Source organism: Ahaetulla prasina, chromosome 17 (assembly GCF_028640845.1).
Source record: "Ahaetulla prasina isolate Xishuangbanna chromosome 17, ASM2864084v1, whole genome shotgun sequence".
Classification (NCBI taxonomy): Eukaryota; Metazoa; Chordata; class Lepidosauria; order Squamata; family Colubridae; genus Ahaetulla; species Ahaetulla prasina.
This window is the reverse complement of record NC_080555.1, coordinates 5,891,657-5,914,102: the sequence shown is the minus strand read 5'-3', so window position 1 is coordinate 5,914,102 and position 22,446 is coordinate 5,891,657. Positions and strand designations below refer to the sequence as shown.

Below are 22,446 nucleotides of genomic sequence, written 5' to 3'. Positions count from 1 at the left end.
TTTTGTTTTGTTTTTTATCCTTAAGTTTCTTTCAATCTCTCTCGGGCGTAATCCGCCTTAAAGTTCCGTTTTGCAGCACGCAATGTTCTGTTACCGTTTCAGTTCAGAAAATCCACTCTCCCCCCCCCCTCCCCACTCCTCCCCATCTACCTGGATGCACGTGTCTGGCATCTTCGCAGTCATATAATGGGACTTCCGCGGAACCCGAATATTTTGAGATGGAAATAAAAAGCCACCCGCTTAGCCTTTTTTGCTTCGCTTCACCTTACGGGTTGGTGCATCAACCTTGTCGGGCACACCTGAGGAGCCTAAATTGCTGGGTTTGGCCTGGAAATTGGGATGCTGATGCATAAATTATCCAGGATTGCAGTGGCTTGACGGAATCGGGCTTTGCAGCTCCACAATAGAACCGGAATAAGAACTGCAGGTCACTTGGGATAAAAGAAAGAGGCAAGGCTGGCCTTTTTTTGGTTCTTTTAGCACCAAGGTAGTCCTTGACTTACAGCAGTTCACTTAGTATCCGTTCAAAATTACAACGGCGCTGGCAAACATGACTTGACGGCCATTGCAGCGTTCCCTGCGGTCACGGGATTTTACATTTGGGTGCTTGAGAACATGGCTCGCATTTACGACGGTTGCAGCATCCGGGGGCGGGGGTGTCACGTGATCCTCCTTTTGTGGCCTTCTGACTAGCAACGTCAAGAGGGGGGAAGCCAGAACTCGCTTAACAACCATGTTCCTAATTTATCAGCCGCCGTGATTCACTGAACAAACAGTGGCATAAAAAGGTGGTGAAATGGGGCAAAACTCATTTTGCAAATGTCTCACTCAACGGTATACATTTTGGGCTCGGTTGTGGTCGTAGGTCGAGGACTGCCTGTACTCTAGATTGGATTGTGATCGAGAACGGCGACCTAAGTTTTACAGGGAGTCCTCGGCTTATGACCCACAGCCGAGCCCAACATTTCCATTGTGAAGCAAGGCACAATGTCAAGCGAGTTTTACTCCTGGTTTACGACCTTTCTTGCCTCGGTTGTTATGTGTTGCTAAGTTAGCAACACGGGTTGTTAAGAGAATCCATTGACTTTCCTGGTCAGAAGGTTACCAGAGGGGGATCACATGACCTGGGGACACTGCCCCCGTCATAAATATGAGTCAATTACCAAGTGTTTGAATTGTGATCGCATGGACCAATGGTTGTAAGTGTGAAAAATGGTCATAAGTCACTTTTTTCAGTGGCCTTACGACTTAAGAAAAGTCACTGAGTGAACCGTTGTAACTCGAGGACTACCTGTGCATTCTTATAGCTGAATCCTCAGTGTGTATTTGCACGCAGGTGTTTTGCTCCACCACGAAATAATTAGCTTGTCAAGTTTCCATAGTTTGTTTGATCTTTGTAGTGAAGTGTTTCCTGCCTAAGCAGCGGGTTGGACTAGAAGACCTCCCAGATCCCTTCCAACTCTCTTATTTTGAAGGTAGGAGTTGAAACAGTTTATGTCCAGGATACGAGGGGTTTGTAAATATTTTCAGAGCTCTCTTTCTGACTTGTGCAGTATACAGGTCCTCAATGGAAGGCAGATTGGTGGCCATGGTTTTGTTCTGCAGTTCTCATGATCCTCTGAAGTCTGGGTCAGTCTTGTTGGGTTGCAGAACCAAACCATGCAGTTATAGAGGTGCAAATGACAGACTCAATAATTCCTCTGTAGAACTGAATCAGCAGCTCCTTGGGCAGTTTGAGCTTCCTGAGTTGGCACAGAAAGAACATTCTTTGCTGTGCTTTTTTGATGATGTTTTTGATGTTAGGTGTCCATTTTAGGTCTTGAGATATGGTAGACCCTAGAAAGCTTCTTAACACCAGATATTTCTGTTCCTAAGGAAGGCCGGATTTTTGACCTTTTTTCTTTAAAACCATGGTTGTTAAGTGAATCGCTGCAGTTGTTAAATGAGTCACAGGTCATTAAGCAAATCCGTGTTCCCCTCCCCCATGACTTTGCTTGTCGGAAGCCCACTGGGAAAGTGGCAGATGGAGCTCACCTGGTCCCAAGGTGCGCTGCACCTGTCATAAATACAGTGGCGGTTGCTGAATGCCTGAATTTCAATCAGGTGAGCGTGTGGATGGTGTGCCGCTCATAAATGTGGTCGTAAGACACCTTTTTTCCCCCCAGTGCCTCTGTAACGTCAGTCGCTAAACAAATGGTTGCAAGTCAAGGACTAGGTATTTCCCCGAAAATAAGACCTTGTCTTATATTTTTTTTTTGGAACCCCGAAATAAGCGCTTGGCCTTATTTTCGGCGAGGTCTTATCATTTTGGGGCGCATGGAGCAAGATGGGGCTCCTCTTGCCATCTTACCTGATCTCCAGCTCTGTCTCCCTAACCCTAACCAGAGGAAATGGCGGGGACCCGCTGCGCATGTGTTTCAATATTTTCGGGGAGGGTTTATTTTGGGGGGAGGGTTTATTTTCAGGGGAGGGCTTTTTAATCAGGGAAGGTCTTATTTTCAGGGAAACAGAGTACTTGGAAGTTCTCAAATACGGGTAAGTCCTCGAGATACACCCACAACCGAGCCCAAAATTTCTCTCGCTAAGCAAGACATTTGTTAAATCAGGGGTCTCCAACCTTGGCAACTTTAAAACTTGTGGACTTCAACTCCCAGAGTTCCTCAGCCAGCAAAGCTGGCTCCATTTTAGAACCTTTCTTGCCATAGTTGTTAAGTGGATCCCTGCGGTTAAGCTACTGACACCGTTGTTAAGCGAATCTGGTTTCTGCATGGACTTTGCTTCGTAGAAGATCGCAAAAAAGGACATACACTGCAACCGTCATAAATTTTTTTAAATCTTTTTTTTATTTACATTTATACCCCGCCCTTCTCCGAAGACTCAGGGCGGCTTACAGTGTATAAGGCAATAGTCTCATTCTATTTGTATATTTACAAAGTCAACTTATTGCCCCCCCAACAATCTGGGTCCTCATTTTACCTACCTTATAAAGGATGGAAGGCTGAGTCAACCTCGGGCCGGGCTTGAACCTGCAGTAATTGCAGGCTGCTGTGTTCTAATAACAGGCTTCTAACAGCCTGAGCCATCACGGCCCTTCAATAAATAAGGAATCAGTTGCCAAGCATCTGAATTTTGATCACGTGACACCCCACCCCCCAGGGACGCAGCCACGGTCGTCGGTGTGAAAAACAGTCAGATGATCAGTCGCTTTTTCCAGTGCTGTTATAACTTTGAACCGTCGCTAAATGAACTGCTGCCATGTCCTTGTGGAAGTGCCTTACTTCAGAAACTGCCTGTTTGCCAGATCAAATCATTTACCTTGGTAAAGATTTCCCCCCTTATTCTGCCTGTGTGTATATCCTCTCCCTCTTTTTTGTTTTTAAACCTTTAAGAGCCTTGGGGAGGACTGAACCTAGGGCCACCTGTGAACCAAGCCAGTCTCTTCGTTTCATGACTTTCCCCCCCCAAAAATGAAATGGCTGTGGTGCTTTTTAAGCTCTCCGTATGAGTCAGAGGAGATAGGGAAAGGCTGTTCAAACACTCTATAATTAAGGCAGGGGAAAAAAAAAACCCTGGACTATAAATTTGGGAGTGTGTTTTCCATGGGGCGGAAAAAGCCCTTACTTAGCAGAGTTAACTTTTCTTGACCTGGCTGCAAGCGGTTGAAGGCGATTCCCGGCAGACCAGACTTCCCAAAGGCAGCGGCGCACACGAAACGACAGGTAAAAATACCGAACACAAAAGTCTTGTGTGAGGTTGTGGTGGTCTCTACCCCAGATCTACGGGTGGAAAGGGAGGGTAGACCCTGTCTTGCTAGCTGACCTTGGAGAACACGAGATGCTCAGCCTCCCCGTCTGATTCATCTAGAGGCGGGTGGGCCCGTTTTTCCCCCCTCCTTTTATTTAAGTCTGTGGTACACGGCCTCCTTACGAGAAAACAATGCAAAGAGTATTAAATTAAAATAAAGCCAGGGACCATTCACAGCTTTACTGCATGCTCCAACTATCTCTCTACATCGAACGGCTGACTTAGAATTCATAAGTGATTTCAAACTGGGTTTGGGAATGGCTAGCTCATTTACAGAAAATATTTTGGCATATGGGCTCTAAACAGTGATTACTCTTATTCATTCCAGCATTGGTTCATGTTTATTGCTAGTCCTTGGGCGTTCAAAGATAGGATGAGGACAATTCTAATATTATCTAATACACCTGCATTGTAGGTTGCAAAGCTTCTCTTGTTTTATTCTTGTCATCCCTACTTTTTTCTTCTCTCAGCGCTTTCTAGATTACAGGTGTGCAAAAAGCATTGTTGTGTTTGTGGGGGGCCCTTGGTGCTTTCTGAACTGGGTGGTTTTCTTGCCGACGTTTTATGACCCAACTAGGTAACCTCATCAGTGCTAGAAACGACTGGAGTTTGCGGAGTGGAGGAGAAAGAGAATGGGAGGAGGAGGAGAAACCCCACAATTCAACCCCGAGCTACAAATAAATTCTCTTTCATTTTTATGTTTATGATGTACACCCCCCACCCCCCAGAGTCACTATTTGAGATGGGCGGCTATAGAAATCAAACAAATAAAAACATTTTGACGAGGGTAAGACTTCGCAAAGCATCTCGCTCGGATTGCTCCGAATCTCATTTACGATTTTCTCGATGCCATTCTAGCGTATCGAAAGCATTCCTGCCCACCTAGGGCCAGAGAATAGCTGCTCCCATTTCCGTTTCCGTTATGGACAAAATAGTCCATTTCCGTGTGGGAATGTTCCCAGGGAAGGAATAGCTATTTCTGAGGCTGAAATGGGGAATTTTGTGTTCATTTTAATGCTTTTCACACTTCCCCTAGAGGTGTGTGGGACTCCCTGTCCCCCAGCCAATCCTGAATACATGTAATCGTTGACTTACTATAGGTCATTTAATGACCAAAGTTACTAAAAAAAAGCAACTTAATGACCATTTTTCACACTTAGGACCTTTGTAGCAGCCCCATGATCATCATCACCATCCTCATCTTCTTTTAATGACCCCATAATCCCTTGCGGGGGTGGAGTCTGGGCAATTGAATGGAGCTAGCAGAGTGTTTTACTGGCCAGATGCCCTTCCTGTTGCCAATGCAGAGTTTTGTTCAGCAGATTTATTCTCAGTGTGCAGAAATACCCGCCTCTAGCTAGGATCGAACTCGCAGCCTCCTGATTGTGAGGCCAGAGCTCCACCTCTAGGCCACCGCACCTCTCCTTAGCAGCCCCCCCCCCCATTGTGTGATTAAAATTCAGACGCTTGGCAACCGGTTTATACTTACGACGGTTGCAGTGTCCCAGGGTCATGTGATCCCTTTTTTGCGACCTATGGATCAGGAAAATCCAACAGGAAAGCCTGATGCTTTTAACAACTGTGTTTTCTCACTTACCACCTGCAGCGATTCACTTAAGTGTGACGAGAAAGGTCGTAAAATGGGGCAAAGCTCACTTAACAAACGCCTCGCTTATTAACAGAAACATTGGGCTGAATTATGCTTGTCAATTGGCTCCTAATCGAGCCGTGTTCTTAGTCCAACTAACTAGAGGCTGTCAGATAAATGAGAGGCTGTTTTCTCTATACTAATAATTCTCCTTCGACATAAATCTGCGTACTTTTTCTCTGGGAAGTGCTCTTTGTCAATAAAAGGTTAGCATTGCCATTATCCTTTCCTGAAAGAACAGGGGTGTACATGAAAAAGCATTAAAAAGGGGCCAAGAGCCTTAAATAAAGCTGACAGTGTAAAGATTTAATATATTTCTCAGAGTAACAGAGCGATGTTTCATTGTGTTGGACACAGCCCCTAGGGCACTAAAGCATCTTCCGCTTTTTTTTTTTTTTAAAAAAAGCATGTTCGCTTCTAAGAAACCATTAGATTGTTGTTGTTGTTTTAATAAAAAGCAGATTTGTAAAAAGTAGATTATCCTTTCCATCGATAGATACCAGAATGGCAAAATTCAAGCCGTAAACTGGGCAGTGTTTGTTGACTGCAAGATTCCCTGAAGCGACGCGCAAAGGCAAGCTTAGGAACTTGTAGATATGAGATACTGTGGTCCCGTTTCATTGCCCAGTTGTGAATCTTCCTGCATAGGGTAGGGTAGGGTAGGGGTAGAGTAGAGTAGAGTAGAGTAGAGTAGAGTAGAGTAGAGTAGAATAGAATAGAATAGAATAGAATAGAATAGAATAGAATAGAATAGAATAGAATAGAATAGAATAGAATAGAATAGAATAGAATAGAATAGAATAGAGAAATTAGAATGGAATGGAATAAGAATAGGGAAGTAGAATAGAAATAGAGGAATAGAATAGAACAGAACAGAATAGAATAGGAATAGAAATAACAGAGTTGGAAGGGACTTTGGAGGTCTTCTAGTCCAACCCCCTGCTTAGGCAGGAAACCCTCCACCACTTCAGACAAATGGTTATCCAACATCTTCTTAAAAACTTCCAGTGTTGGAGCATTCACAACTTCTGGAGGGAAGTTGTTCCACTGATTAATTGTTCTCACAGTCAGGAAATTTCTCCTTAGTTCTAGATTGCTTCTCTCCTTGATTAGTGTCCATCCGTTGCTTCATGTCCTGCCTTCAGGTGTTTTGGAGAATAGCTTGACTCCCTCTTCTTTGGGGCAGCCCTTGAGAGATTGGAAGACTGCTATCATGTCTCCCCTAGTCCTTCTTTTCATTAAACTAGACATACCCAGTTCCTGCAGCCGTTCTTCATATGTTTTAGCCTCCAGTCCCCTCATCATCTTGGTTGCTCTTCTCTGCACTCTTTCTAGAGTCTCCACATCTTTTTTACATCGTGGCAACCAAAACTGAATGCAATATTCCATGTGTGGCCTTCCCAAAAGAACGTATCTTTTCTTTTATGTACACTGAGAGCATATGCACCAAGACAAATTCCTTGTGTGTCCAATCACACTTGGCCAATAAAATTCTATATTCATATTCATATTCCAAGGCATTATGAAGTGGTCTTAACCCTCTGTTCTCTCCCTCTGTTGATACGGCCTAGAACTGTGTTGGCTTTTTTGGGCAGCTGCTGCACATGGCTGGCTCATATCTAAATGGTTGTCCAATAGGACTCCGAGATCCCTCTCATTGAAATGTGAGGCCTGGTTATTACAGGCAGTTCTCAACTTACAGCCATTGGTTTAGTGACCATCGGAAGTTACAACAGCACCGGAAAAAGTTATTTAAGACCGCTTTTCACACTTACGACCGTGATCACGAGATCAAAATTCAGATGTTTGGTGACTGACTCATCTTTATGACAGTGGCAGTGTCCCGGGGTCACGTGGTGCCCTTTTGCGACCTCCTGACATGCAAAGTCAAAAGGGGGAACCCAGATTTACTTTATAACCGTGTTACTAACTTAACAGTTGTAGTGATTCACTTAACGACTGTGGCAGGAAAGGTTATAAAAGGGCGCAAAACTCGCTTAACAGTTGTCTTGCTTAGCAACAGAAATGTTGGGCTCCATTGTGGCCGTAAGTCAAGGACTACCGGTATTTTCTTTTTTTTTTTTTTAAAGTGATAAAATGTTCCTTTTCCAGTGAGTAGCCCATTCGCTCTCAAGGACAGAACCAACCTAGAAGTAAGGAGAAGTTTCCCGAGACGTTAAAAACAATGAATCAGTGGAACAGCTGGCCTCCAGAAGTTGGTTTTTAAGAAGAGGCTGGACAAACCATTTGACTGAAATGGTGTAGGGTTTCCCCCTTGAGCAGGAAGTTGGACTAGAAGACCTCTAAGGTCCCTTCCAACTCTGTTACTCTTTTTTAGTGTTGACTTTTGACCACAGATGTGTTAGGGAAGCGGGGGCACTGCCCGTTCTTGGTGCCATCACATTTTCCATCATCCACTGCCACTGTTGCTTCTTTTTTCCCAAGTCCATGTGCATATGTCTGCAGGCTATGATGCCTTAGTTACTTTTTTTATTTATTAAATTTATATATCACCCATTTGGACAGCCCTACCCTCCATAGCCTACTTTTTAACAAACAGCCCAGTTCTGAGCCTCCTGGCAGTGAGTTGAGTGGCATCTGCCTTTTCATAAATAATAATTTCTGATGTTGAAGGCTTAATTTTACAGTCTGATTCTCTTTTGTGTTTAAGCTGTGAGCTTTTTTTTTTAATTTATTTTTTAAACTAGGGATTTGATTTCATCAGCGGCAGTTTTAATATTTCTTCATAAAAGAATAAAAACCTTTTTTTCTTCCCAGGGCCTGTACAGCCAGCTTCTCATAAGAAGTGGTTTCCAAGTTCAAAAGATCCTAGAGGTGTGAAGAAATTGAATATATCGCGTTGACACCCGAGAAATAAGAGAAAGGCAAAGCCACTTCCTCTTTCGACATTCTGCTTCCTGCCTTGTTGCAAAACTGCTTTTAAAAGCAGGCTTAGGATAACACTTAGAAGATAATTTGCCAGGCCTTTTAAAGCTCTTTAATTAATTGATTCATTAAGTTTGTGGATCTCCTGTTCAAAGCTCTCGGGGAGCCCTGGAACAATGGTGGAAATGGAACCGAAACGCAAAAGTTTGACAGATTTTAGCCTCATGGTGCCTGTTCAGAGAAGGAAGATAATTTTACTAGAACTTCAGGATTCACACAATCGCACAAAGCAGTAAGAATGAAAGCTCTGCTCTGTGAAACTTTGCAGGGGCGTTTGTTAGGTGAATTTTGCCCCGTTTTGCTACCTTTCTTGCCACTGTCGTTAAGTGAATCTCTGCAGTTGATAGGCTAGTAACCCGGTTGTTAAGTGAATCTGGCTTCCCCCATTGACTTCGCTCGTCAGAAGGTTGTCAGAGGGGATCCCCTGACCCACACACTGCAACCGTCATAAATATGAGTCCATTTCCAAAAACACTGAATTTTGATCCCTTGACCGTGGGGGATGCTTACAGATGTAAGGGTGGAAGATAGTCATAAAGTCACTTTTTTCACTGCCATTGAGACTATATCTGCTGGGGAAAACAAAACTCCGCATCGGTGACAGGAAGGGCATCCGGCCAGTAAACATTCAGCTCCATTCAGTTGCCCAAACTCCACCCAGCAAGGGATTCTGGGGTCATTCAAAGAAGATGATGACGATTGTAACTTTGAACGGTCGCTAAATGAACTGTTGTAAGTCGAGGACGGCCCATATTTCCCCCTATATTTAAACGATTAAATCATAAGAGGCATTTTCAGGGCGTTTTTAAGTAGATTTTGGTTGTGCATATCTCGGCTATTTGTGGATCCGTTCGCTCTACCAGATGACCTGCAAAAACACAACATGTGGCTGAGCTGTTTTTTGCTTTTTTTTAAACTTTTCTGCTAAGTCTTCTTTTACACGGCTCTGCCTTTTAACTCCCCAGTACAGCATGAATCCCCCAGAGGGAGGGGAAAAAAAGAGGGGTTTTTTTTTAGAGAGAAAGTCTTTACCTTAATTACTCTGATTGCTCCCTTATGCAGCCAGAATGCTAATTGATTTGAGGCTGGATCCAGTCCCAGCTTCGCAAATAAATAGATTAAAGAAACCTCTTGTGCTCTCTTTTGCCGGGATGTCATTTTATCCATTTTTCCTCAAAGCTCACTCTCCCAGTAGCCTGAAGACAGGTAAAAAAACAACTCAGGTGCTTACAAAGGCTCGTTTAGGGACTGTTCACAGTTAAAACGCCACTGGAAAAAAGGGACTTGCAAGCATTTTTCACACTTAACGACCGTTGCTGCATTGCCATGCTTTTAACACTTAACAACCGTTGTCGCATTCCCTGAGCTCACGTGATCCAAATTTGGATGCTTGGCCATTGGTTCCTATTTATGACAGGTCGCAGTGTCCATGTGTGTGTGTGTGTTATGTGATCCCCCTTTTGCGACCTTCCCCTCAGTGGGGAAGCCAGATTGACATCACACTCGTGTCACTAACTTGTGCAGAGATTCACTTAACAAGCGTAGCAAACAAGGTGGCAAAATGGGGCAAAACCCACTTAACTCGCTTAGCAACCAAAAATTTGGAGCTTCAATTGTGATGGTAAAATCCACCTGTCCTCGACTTACGACCCCAATCGGCATCAGAATTTCCATGGCTAACCAAGGTGGGGTCTTTAAGTGAGCCGCGCCCGATTTTACGACCGTTTTTTGCCTCCTGTTTTAAACCTGAATCATTGCAGTCGTTAAGCGAATCCGGCTTCCCATGGTGACTTCTTGTCGCGAGCCTGTGAGGAAGGGTCACAAAGGGAGAGGACCCTGGAGATGCTGCAGCTGTCCATAAATTCATGCCGGTTGTGAAGCATCAAAATTTTTTGCCCCTTTGCTGTGACTGTGTTAAACATGAGGATGGTTGTAAGCAGAGGTGGAATTCAGCCGGTTCAGACCGGTTCGCCCGAACCGGTAGCGGAAATCCCTGTCTCTATGCCATCCTATTTAGGCACGTTTTTGAGGCTGGGCGCCGGCGCGGAAGGCACGTGTGTGAGCAAAGCACATGCACGGAAGTCTGGGCACGTGCGTGGAAGGCAGGCACGCATGCGAACCAGGCGCACATCTGCATGAAGCAAGCATGTGCGCGGGGCGAAACAGTTGTAACATAATGTGAAACCCACCGCTGGTTGTAAGTCACTTTTTTCAGCATCGTCGTAACTTCGAACAGTCACGAGATATGCGTCTTCGCTACAGTAGCTTTTTACATTGTTTTTTTATCAGGGACTGCACCTGACAAACACAAATAAGGCACATTTTTGTGTTCCAAAAGTAGGAAGGGACCTCAAAGCAGTCTGGGCATGCTTTCTTGTCTCCCCCCCTTCCGCCTTTTTTTGGGTGGGTGGGTGGATGGGTGGGGGTGTCCTGCTGGCTGAAATACTTTCAATAGCAGATTCTAATGACTGAAGCCCCCTCCCCTTGAGCTATTTCTCTCTCCCCCCCTCCCCATCTGCTCAAGTGTTCTTTACTGAGTCAGCTTTTGACCCACCTAATATATTGCTGTAAAAAAAAAAAACAACCCCCACGCAGGCAGCATTTTTATCACCTGGGATGTAAACGCACCTGGGACGCTGAGTCAGGCCCTGGTTTCTGTCAGGCCCCGGCTTCGTTGACGATGACTTGATTCGCTTAATATCACCTTTATTCAATAAATTAAACCGCTTCTGGGCTCCCCCGTTCATTGTACAGATAGTCCTCGACTTACAGTGGGTCCTTTAGTGGCCGTTCGAAGTTACAACGGCCCTGAAAAAGGTGATTTACGACTGCATACAAGCGTTGTTTTTTGAGCAGGGTCCGCAGGATTGTCTGGGACGCTACACAACCTCTTCGCAACCTCTTTTCCTCATTAACTTTTTGGAGGGGGCTTCGTGGTATCCGAAGCAGAACATCCAGATTTGGTCTCTCATTCTTTTATATATATTTGTTTTCTGAGGTTTTCGCGGGTGTTTGTATGTAGGTCTTTGGTTGTTCGGGTTTTCTCCCGCGTAAAATTGGAAGTGTCTTGGCGACGTTTCGACGAAGTCTCATTCGTCATCTTCAGGCTTCAGCTTCGTGGCTTGCTCCCAGGCTTGCTCCCAGAAGCACGAAGCTGAAGCCTGAAGATGATGAATGAGACTTCAAACGCCGCCAAGACACTTCCAATTTTACGCGGAGAAAACCCAATAACTAAAGACTATATATATATATATATATATATATATATATATATATATATATATATATATATATATATATATACACACACACACACATATATACACACATATATATATATATACACACACACACACACACACATACATACATACATACATACATACATATACACACACACATATATATACATACACACACACACACAAACATACATGAGTGGTGCGGTGGCCTAGAGGTGGAGCTCTCACCTCACAATCAGGAGGCTGTGAGTTTGATCCTAGGTAGAGGCAGATATTTCTCTCTCTGGGCACAATGAGAATATTATCTGCTGAAATAAAAATTCCATATTGGCAACAAGAAGGGCAACCGGCCAGTAAACACTCCGCTCCATTCAGCTGCTCTGACTCCACCCCGCAACGAATTATGGGGTCATTAAACCACAAAGAAGAAGAGATGCGCACGCACACACTCACACACACATATACTGGTACATATAACATCAGCCTTGTAAACTCTTAGGTTTTCTCAAAAGTGCTTTTTTTTCAAGACCATTCTCAGTCATGGTTGTCCCAAAAGTGCTTTTTTCTTGAATATAGCAGGTGTACATGTTTGTTATGTATGGGTATGGGTATATATTTTGGCTTGAGAGCAGGCAGAATTTCGTTTTTAATGCGGGCCAGTGTGCTCACAATAAAAAAATTAAGGCTATCTTATCTTTTCACACTTAACAGCCATTGCAGCATCCCCGTGGTGACTTGATCAAAATTCGGATGCTTGGCAACCGGTTTACGACGGGTAGCAGTGTCCTGAGATCACACGATCCCCTTTTGCGACCTTCTGACCAGCATAATCAATGGAGAAGCCAGATTTGCTTAACAACCGGGTTCTCTAGCTTCACAACCGCGGTGAGATTCGCTTAACAACGGTGGCAAGAAAAGTTGTAAAACAGGAGGGCAACATCCACTTAGCAGAGCTCTCGCTTAGGAACGGAAAGTTTGGATTCGGGGGTGACCTTCCAATTTTTTCCAGTGCTGATGCAACTTCGGACGGTCACTAAGCGAATGGCTTGTAAGTCGAGGACCGCCTGCAGTCGGATCCCTCGCGGCGTGCCTCCGAGGAACGAACTGGGAATCAGTGGTTCTCAGCGCAATCTCCAGGTGAAAGGTTGGTCAGATGCTTTAGAGTTGGGAAAGGATTTTTCTGATCAGGAAGGTTTTGCAGAGCGGAAGTAGACTTCCTGGAAAAGGGACTGCAAATTGTCATTACAAAGTATTTGCCTAGGATTAGTTCTCTGGCCTCCCTCAATAATTCTGGAAAGGGGAGCTATAAATGCGTTAAATAAACAGAACGGAGGAATAATGGATTTTCTACCGTTATCTTTGCTCGGTTTGTGGGCAGTCCAGATGCAGGAGTCTCTTCGAAGGAGCTAGGAAGGCAGCACTGAAGATAGGCAGTGGTGGGATTCAAATAATTTAACAACCGGTTCTCTGCCCTAATCCCACCAGGACCTCTGGTGGCTCGGACTGCTAAGACAGTCTGTTATTAACAGCAGCTGCTTGAAATTACTGCAGGTTCTAGTCCCACCAGGCCCAAGGTTGACTCAGCCTTCCATCCTTTATAAGGTAGGTAAAATGAGGATCCAGATTGTTGGGGGCAATAAGTTGACTTTGTATATAAATATACAAATAGGATGAAGACTATTGCTAACATAGTGTAAACCGCCCTGAGTCTTCGGAGAAGGGCGGGATATAAATGCAAATAAAAAAATAAAAAAAAAATAAAATAATGACCAGCTGGGTAGGTGTAGCTTGGTGGTCATGTGACCATGTGGGTGTGGCCAACTCAACGTCACTCATGTTCGCCTTAGCTGTAACAAGGGTTAACCCAAGAGGCAGTTTCTGTAAACAGGGCGATAAAGATTAGGCTAGAAACACCACCAGAATGTTTCCTTCCTGCCTTCCGTACAGGATTAGCCCTGTAAAGTGGGAAAAAACAAGAGATTTCTTCCAATAACTGGTTCTCCGAACTGCTTAGAAAGTTAACAACCGGTTCTCCCGAATAGGTGCGAACCGGCTGAGTCCCACCACTGAAGATAGGGCCCTATACAGCTAGTCCTCGACTTATGACCACACTTGAGCCCAAGATTATTCTTCTTCTTCAGTGAATTTGGCTCACCTTGTCAGAATTTCATGACCTTTCTTGCCCTCCAGTTCTTAAGCGATTCATTGCCCTTGTTAACTTAGTCACCCTGTTGTTAAGCGAATCGGGCTTCCCCATTGACTTTGCTTGTCAGAAGGTCGCAAAAAAGAGGACCGGGGGCCCCTGGGGTGCTGAAACCGTCGTAAATACGAGCCAGTTGCCAAGCGTCTGAATTTTGATCACTTGACTGTGTGGGATGCTGCAATGGTCGTTAGTGTGAAAAACGGTCATAAGTTCCTTATGTTGTAGGTGCTGCTGTAACTCTGAACAGTCGCTAAATAAAAACTGTTGTAAGTTGGGGAGTACCTGTATTTGAAATGATTGAATGGTAAGCAGTTCCTATATAACCCCAAGAGTTAGGACAATTAACCAGTGGAACTTCTCGCCCCCAGAAGTGGCGGGGGCTCCGTCGCTGGAGGCTTTTAAGAAGAAACTGGACAGCCACTTGTCTGAAATGGTAGAGGGTCTCCTGCCTGAGCAAGGGGTTGGACTAGAAGACCTCCAAGGTCCTTTCTAACCCTGTTATTCTGCTATTCTCCCTCCCTCCCTTCCTTCCTTCCTTCCTTCCTTCCTTCTCTCCTTTCTCCATCACTGGATGTTTTCAAGAAAATATTGGACAACCATTTGTCTGAAAATGAGTATAGGGTCTCCTGTTTGAGCCAGGGGGTTGGACTAGAGGACCTCCAAGGTCCCTTCCAACTCTATTATTCTGTTACCTCCTCATGATGCCCCCCCCCGCCCCCCGTAAACATGATGCCCCCTTTCCTCCCAGTACAGGGTCTCCTCCTTTTTCTCTTTCTTCTGTTTTTGTGGCTCGACAGCTTATATTCGCCTCCCCTCCCCTCCCCCCCCCCACTGCGAGCTCTCCAGTACACAGCAAGCAGAACCCACGTCAAGTGAAGCGGCTTGGGACGACTCCATTGTGCGCCCGGACAGTGGGACATTGTAGTGGAACTAATTAAGCAACAACAACAACAACAAAACCAGAGCTCACGGTTGAAAGAGTTTTGGGTTCAGAGTGAGTTGAGCGGGTATTTATACAAAAAGCGGCCGTTTGGGGAATTGGGAGTCTTTGATTGTTTGGCTGATCTCAAAGGGGAATCGAGCTGCTTGAAATTCGGTCAAGTGCATAAGTAATTAATTAAACTGTTAATTATGGAGTAAACGCAATGATGTGTATATATATGTGTGTGTGCGTGTGCGTATGGATAGAGAGATGGATGATATATAGATAGATAGATAGATAGATAGATAGATAGATAGATAGATAGATAGATAGGTAGATAGATGATATAGAGGAGGGAGAGAGGGAGAGGGATGGATGGATGATAGATAGATAGATAGATAGATAGATAGATAGATAGATAGATAGATAGATAGATAGATAGATAGAGGTGAGAGAGATGATAGATAGATAGATAGATAGATAGATAGAGGTGAGAGAGATGATAGATAGATAGATAGATAGATAGATAGATAGATAGATAGATAGATAGATAGATAGATAGATAGATAGATAGATAGATAGATAGATAGATAGATAGATAGATAGATCGATCGATCGATCGATCGATCTAAATTGTGGGAATGACGTTTTCTTGAGCATCGATGCCTCCCCTGTTTTAGGATGACCGTTGCTGCTATTGCGTTGACCCCAAAGTCATCACCTGGCACCTGAACAGGGATGGGTGGGGGAATAAATTCCCACCACCACTTTCTAGCCCTTCTTAAATTGCGTGTGTGTTTGTGTGTGTGTGTGTGTGTGTGTGTGTGTGTGTGTGTGTGTAAGAAACGGGCTTCTTGTACAGGTAGTCCTCGACATATGACAATTTGTTTAACCACCGTCCAAAGTTTCATGTCGTGTTGATGCCGGGAGGGGAGTTTGCCTCCTGCAGGGGTTGTAATCGGTGTGTCTCTTGGTCGGTTAGAGTATCCATTTCACTTAATTCGGTTTAGAGCAGGGGTCTTTGCTGGCTGGGGGATTCTGGGAGTTGAAGTCCACAAGTCTGAAAGTAGCCAAGGTTGGAGACCCTTTGTTTAGAGTACTGGGAGTCCTTGAGTTACCACCACAGTTGAGCCCAAAATTTATGTTACGTTGCTAAGGGGGGGGACATTGGCTAAGGGAGCTTTGCCCCATTTTACGACTTTCTCCGCCATGGTTGTTAAGTGGGATCCTTGCATTCATTAAGGTAGTGACACGGTTGTTAAGTGGATCTGGCTTCCCCCATTGACTTTTTTTGACCGCAAGAAAGAGATCGCCTGACCCCAGGACTCTGCGGCCGTCGTAAATATGAACCAGTTTGACAAGCACCTGAATGTTGGATCACGTGACCACGGGGATGCTGCAACGGTCGTAAGTGTGAAAAACGGTCCCAAGTTAGTATCTCCTCCTTCCTCTTTCTCTTCTTCTTCTTCCTCCTCCTCCCCCTCTTCTTCCTCTTCTGCTTCTTCTTCCTCTTCTTCCTCCTCCTCCTCCTTCCCTTCTTCTTCTTCTTCTTCTTCTCCTTCTTCTTCTCCTTCTTCTCCTTCTTCTTCTCCTCCTTCTTCTTCCTCTTCCTCTTCTTCCTCTTCCTCTCCGAAACCATTCTCCTCTTTTTAGAAAGAATAAATAATCTTTAAAAGTCGCCCGTCTCCTCCTCTCTGCGTCTCCCCCGCCACCCCGCTCGCCCGGCGCTGCAGAGATGCCAGCTTCTCCTTGGCTCCTGGCTGCTGCTCCTTTCCCAGCTGCGTCTGTGTCTCACTGCATTATTTGCCCACAAGGTATGTTAAGTTTCTGGAACTGGGCCAGCCCTCCTTGTTCCTTGTTCGTCTGCCGAAACAAGCTGGGGGTGGGGTGGGGGAGAAGAGACAGGACGGGGAGGGGGGCAGAAAGCGCCCTCCTCCTATCCCCTCCCTTGTAGCATCCGAGTGGATCCTGTGTGGCTGCCAAAACAGCAGCGGGACACCTTCTCCCCCCTCCTCCCCCCCCTCTCTCTCTGGGGGGGGGGGGGGAAAGGCTGGCAGGAAGAGGCGGTGCTAGAATCGTATACAGGGAAGTAACCTTTTGCTTCCTTCGCAAGGAAACAGCAGCAGCCTGCTTAGAAGCCGCGGCAGCAAGCCCACCTCCGCGTACGGCTCCCCCCATGACAGCGGCAATATGGAGACGACTTAATGGGTTGGTGAGTCCTGGGGAGGGGGGAAGAATCTTGGGAGGGGGGCTTTCGTCCTCCGCGCAGGGCTCCCAGAGGCCACGGTCGGTCGGTGACTTTTTTTTCCTTCTTCCTGTTGGTGGAGAGAGGATGGGGGGCAAGCTAGGTCACGGTTGTTCTTGCTGCTGCTGTTGCTGCTTCTTCCTTCTACCACCACCCCTGCCCCGCCCGCAGACGTTGTTCGTTTCTCCAGTCATCGGTCTGGTCCTTCTCTTCTGGAGGATGGCTTTTTGTCTCTTGGAGCTGTTGTAAACAGGGTCGGCGTTGGATGACAATTCCCAGCATTCCCCCAGCCGGTATATTCTTGACGGGAAGGAATAGGGGCTGGGGTTGCAATCCATCACACTGGGAGGAGTCGAAACACCCAGAGTAGCATTTGAAGTTTGTAGTTACCAATCCAGGAAATAGCTTTCTCTCCTCCTCTCCTCTCCTCTTCCCCTTCTCTTCCACCCTCTCCTCCCCTCTTTTCTTCCCCCTCCCCTCCCCCTTCACCCCCTCTTCTCCCCTCCCCACCCTCTCATCTTCCCCTTTCCTCCCCACCCTCTCCTCCCCACCCCACCTCCCTCCCCACCTCTCCCTTCTCTTCCACCCTCTCCTCTTCCCTCCTCCCCTTTCCTGTCTTTTCCTCCCCATCCCTTCCTCTTCTCTCCTTCCCTCCCCTCCACACCCTCTCCTCTTCTCTCCCCAGAGCTGCCATTTTCACCTTCGGCCCTAAACTTACCAAAAGATGGTCTGTTGTGCGGTCTGAAGTTGTAGCCTGCGCTAGGAAAGCAAAACCAGCTGTTAGGACTGCGCGGACACTTTTCACGGGAAGGGGGACGGGGGGGGGACACACGACACGTCTCGGACCTAGCTGTACCCCGGAGATAGTCCTCAACTTACAACCTCAGCTGTGGCCAGAATTTCCGCGTTTAAAGCAAGATGGTTGTTAAGTGAGTTGTGTCCAATTTTACGACCTTTTACCACCACCACCGTGCCTCCCCCCCCCCCCCCCCGACAATTGTGAGGATGCTGCCAGGGTCATAAGTGCAAAGACTGGCTCTAAGTCCCTTTTTCCAGTACCGTTGTAAACTTTGAACGGTCGCTAAGCAGACGGCTGTAAGCCGAGGACGATCTGCACGAAGGCTAAGACAGTCATGTCGAAGTGAGGCACCGTTAACCAGGAATATCGCACGAGCCTTGCAGCTCTCAGGATTACTTGAATTAAACACGAATTAAAGAGTCTGGATTGAGAAGTTCCTTGTTTTTTATTCTTCCCAGAGTCTGTGGATGCAACCTGGGAAAAGTTTGAATGAACTCTGGAGATTCTCCCTGTAGCAAGGAAGGGAAGGGAAAGAAGGAAAAAAAGAAGGAAGGAAGGAAGGAAGGAAAAAAGGAAGGAAGGGGAAGGAGGGAAGAAGAAAAGAAAAAAGGAAGGGAAGGAAGGAAGGAAAAAAGGAAAGGAAGGGAAGAGGAGAAGGAAGGAAGGAAAGGGGAAGGAAGAAATAAAGAGGAAGGAAGGGGAAGGGAAGAGAAGGAAGGAAGGAAAAAAAGGAAGGAAGGGCAGTTGTCTTATATGTGCCTGGCCAGTCCTGCTTTTAACAGCTCCTTTTATACCTCAGCTATTTTTACAGATGGCATGCCTACTCGGGCCAGCCAGAAAAACAGAGGTGCCTTCGGTTTATTTTGGTGTCCTTGAATAATGTCCAAGTGTGTTGTTGCTTGTACCCTCCTTCTCCTCCTCCGCATGATGGAAGGCAAATAAAAAAAAAACCCCACATTCTGTTTTGAACGCTTTAAGCAGTTCGCCTTAATTCCGCATGCGACTTAACCACAGTCTGTTTAGTGACCGTTGAAAGTTACAACAGCAGCAGCACTGGGAAAAAAAAAAGTGACCGGTGACCGTTTTTTCCACACACGACCGTTGAAGCATCCCCCACAGGTCTCGTGATCCAAATTCGGAGGCTCGGCGACTTGACTCGTATTTACGACGGTCACCGTGTGCCCCTTTTGACAAGCAAAGTCAACGGGGAAATCAGATTCGCCTTCGCAACCCTGTTGTTAGTTTGACAACTGCGGTGGTTCACTTAACAAAAAAAAAAGTGGCAAGAAAAGTTGTAAAATGGGGCAAAACTCACTGAACGCATTTCTCGCTTGGCATCATAAACAGGGTGGGTTGGATTTAAATCAAGTCGATTTAAATCACGATTTAAATCACTAGTAAAGAGGCTTGATTTAAATCAACTCGATTTAAATCATAATTTTTAAAGAGCCACTATCATCTCTGTCACTCAGCGGCTCCTCTGACCCGCTGCTGACTCACCGACCATCCCAGTCACTTTAATGCAGGAGGTCTCCAACCTCGGCAACTTTAAGACTTGTGGACTTCAACTCCCAGTGTTCCTCAGACAGCAAAACTGGCTGAGGAACTCTGGGAGTTGAAGTCCACAAGTCTTAAAGTTGCCAAGGTTGGAGATCCCTGCTCCAGAGGGTCTCCGCGGGGGTGGGGAATGCCGTTTTCGCCCTCCCCAGGCTCCAAGAAAGTCTCTGGGGCCTGGGGGAGGGTGAAAAATGGGCCTACCGTGCCATTACGTGCCAAAAGCAGGGGGAGCGCAGCCCCCCCCTCTCCACATTGAATTATGAGTGGGGGCACACACACTCGCGACACACACACACCTGCATTCCCCCCGCTTTTGGCATGTGACGGCAAAAAGCTTAGCCATCACTGGTCTGTAGGTTAATCAGTAAAGTTAACTGAAACTGAAACAACAACAACAAAAACCAACACAACAATTTTTATCCACCCCAACCGTAAATTCCCACGGGCTCAATTGTGGCCGTAAGTTGAGGACTATGTACACCAAGGTTGCTTCCGAGACTGACGTTCTCCCTCCTATCTCACGAGAAGCCTTGACGTGAAAGTAGACGCGGCCAGCTTGTCCGCGGTGCGCGCAAATCATCACGATCGCTGGAAGACATTGTCAGAACGCCAGAAGCGCGTGAGACTGAAGGACATCCTCTCTGCCCCTCCCCCCAGGCATCATGGTGCCCGTGATCCCATGTTTAGGAGACCCCCAGATTCTGTATTGCGACGGGTCTGAGACGAAACACCACTCGGGGACCCTCAGTTAAGTTTTTATACATCCCGTTGTTTTCTGGATGCTGTTTTTTTTTTTATTGCGTCGGGGCCACCCGGCGCCTCGGAGGAAAAATTACCTTCCAGCTTGGTTACATCAAGAAGATAAATGGGAATAAAGCAAATGTCCATAGTATCCCATTTCCGTGTGTTGTGTGCTCAGATGGCCTTGCGGATCTATTTGGGGGGCTTCGTTTTACATCATCGAATCAGTTATAGGCCCGTGATGGCGAACCTATGGCACGCATGCCAGAAGTGGCACGCAGCACCCTCTCGGAGGGCACATGCACCGTTGCCTTCTGGTCTTCTGGGTGCCGAAAAATGCCCAAAAAGCAGACCATTTTCCGGGCCATTTTCAGGCTGTTTTTGGGCCATTTTCAGGCTTTTTGGGGGGCCATTTTTGGCTGTGTTTGGGCCATTTTCTGGGCTGTGTTGGGGCCATTTGCAGGCTGTTTGTGGGCCATTTGCAGGCCATTTTTGGGCCGTTATCAGGCCATTTTTCAGGCTGTGTTTGGCTGTTTTGGGGCTGTTTTCCAGGCTGTTTTTGGACCATTTTCAGGCTTTTTGGGGGGCCATTTTTGGCTGTTTTTTGGGCCATTTTCTGGGCTGTTTTTTTGGCCCATTTGCAGGTTGTTTTGGGGTCATTTGCAGACCATTTTTGGGGCCGGTTTGCAGGCCATTTTTTGGTTTGTTATCAGGCTATTTTTTGGGCCGTGTTTGGCTGTTTTGGGGCTGTTTTCCGGGCTGTTTTTGGGCCATTTGCAGGCCATTTTTGGGTCCTGAAAACTGCCAAAAAAGGGCCACAAAACAGGCATGCGTGCACCAGCCAGCTGGTCTTCGGGTTTCCGGTGCTCCAGCGCGCGTACACACACACATGCAGGTCCGTACACATGCATTCTGGTTTGGGCACTTGGTGCCCAAAAGATTCGCCGTCACTGTTACAGGCAGTTAAGAAACCCCCAGGGACTCCGAAGAGAGACAATGAGATTCCGCAGGACTTTTCCCTCCCCAGCATTATAAAATTCCCCTTTTTCTAAGGCAGTTCATCCCGAGCGGAGCGTCCGATATCTCTCTCTCCGGCCATGGCGAGGGAAGGTTCCTCCTGCGTGGACTTTTGTTTTTAAGGCAGTTGTTCGTCCTCTCCTTCCTTCCTTTGCAGTTTTGCTTCTAAGGCTGGCAGCTGCCGTTTTTGCCCTTTTGTGGACTGTGGTGGTGATTTTTTTGGCAGGGTTGCTGAGCTGTCTTCCGGGGAGGGGTGGGTGGGGAGGGGAGAGAAATTGATAGAAGAAGGCCCCGTGGCCTGTTCTTGTTGACTTGAGAATTGAAAAGCACGCACATAAAGGTAATAAATTACAGGAAAAGAAATTCTGGACGGATGTCCTAAGGCAGGGGGTCTCCAACCTTGGTCCCTTTAAGACTTGTGGACTTCAACTCCCAGAGCCCCTCAGCCAGCAAAGCTGGCTGAGGAACTCTGGGAGTTGAAGTCCACAAGTCTTACAGGGACCAAGGTTGGAGACCCCCTGTCCTAAGGTAGTTTGAAAAAGAAAACTGATTTCCAGGGCAGAATGACCGGAGGGGAGCGGATGTTTCCCATTACAAACAGTCCTTGATTTACGACCACCGTTAAGCCCAGAATTGCTGCTGCTAAGCAAGACATTTGTCAAGGGAATTTTGCCCCGTTTTATCAAAGCCTTTCTTGCCACCGTCGTTAAGTGAATCTCCGCGGTTGTTCAGTGAGTCACACGGTTTGTGAAGTGAAGCTGGCTTCCCCATTGTAAAAAAGAGGATCGCGTGACACTTTCCCCCCCCCCCAGGTCCCGGGGACTCTGCAACCGTCATAAATATGAACCAGTTGCCAATTGTCGGAATTTTGATCAGATGACTTTGGGGGATGCGGCAACAGTCCTAAGTGTGAAAAACGGTCGTACGTCATTTTTATCGGTGCCAGCAGTTTGTCTGAAATGGTATGCCGGGGGGGGGAGGGTTGTCTCCTGATTGAGCAGAGGGTTGGACTAGAAGACCTCCAAGGTCCCTTTCCAACTCTTGTTATTCTGTCCTCGGTGCTCCCTGAGCTTAGCAGTTTTCTCGCAGAGATTTCATTACCAAACTAGGTAACATCATCAGATGATAATGGCTGTGGATTCTCAACTCAAACCAGACCGGGTGGCCACAGGCTTGCATTTTGCTTCAAAACGTTCAACCTGCAGGACCAACTCTTCTCATCGTCTGACATGGGATGTTAGAAAGTCTTGAAAACTCTTTTTGAGATGACGACCCCAATCTTATTCCCGTTCTCAGCGTGGTTGCAACTTCTCACATGTGAT

General features: G+C 46.4%; 1 protein-coding gene across 8 annotated transcripts in view; it reads left to right on the top strand.

Annotated features, from left to right (window-relative positions):
* The window catches only part of LOC131186724 (serine/threonine-protein kinase MARK2), a 121,087-nt gene that overhangs the window by 13,825 nt on the left and 84,816 nt on the right, over positions 1–22,446 (top strand). Inside the window, exon 1 of one of the 8 annotated variants that reach the window (XM_058160594.1) lies at positions 16,778–16,977. The exons of the other annotated variants lie outside the window; for them this stretch is intronic. Within the exon in view, the coding sequence (XP_058016577.1) occupies positions 16,942–16,977 (36 nt within the window). The 5' untranslated portion in view covers positions 16,778–16,941. Of the gene's footprint in view, positions 1–16,777; positions 16,978–22,446 lie in introns of those variants that run through there. 8 annotated transcript variants of the gene reach the window in all.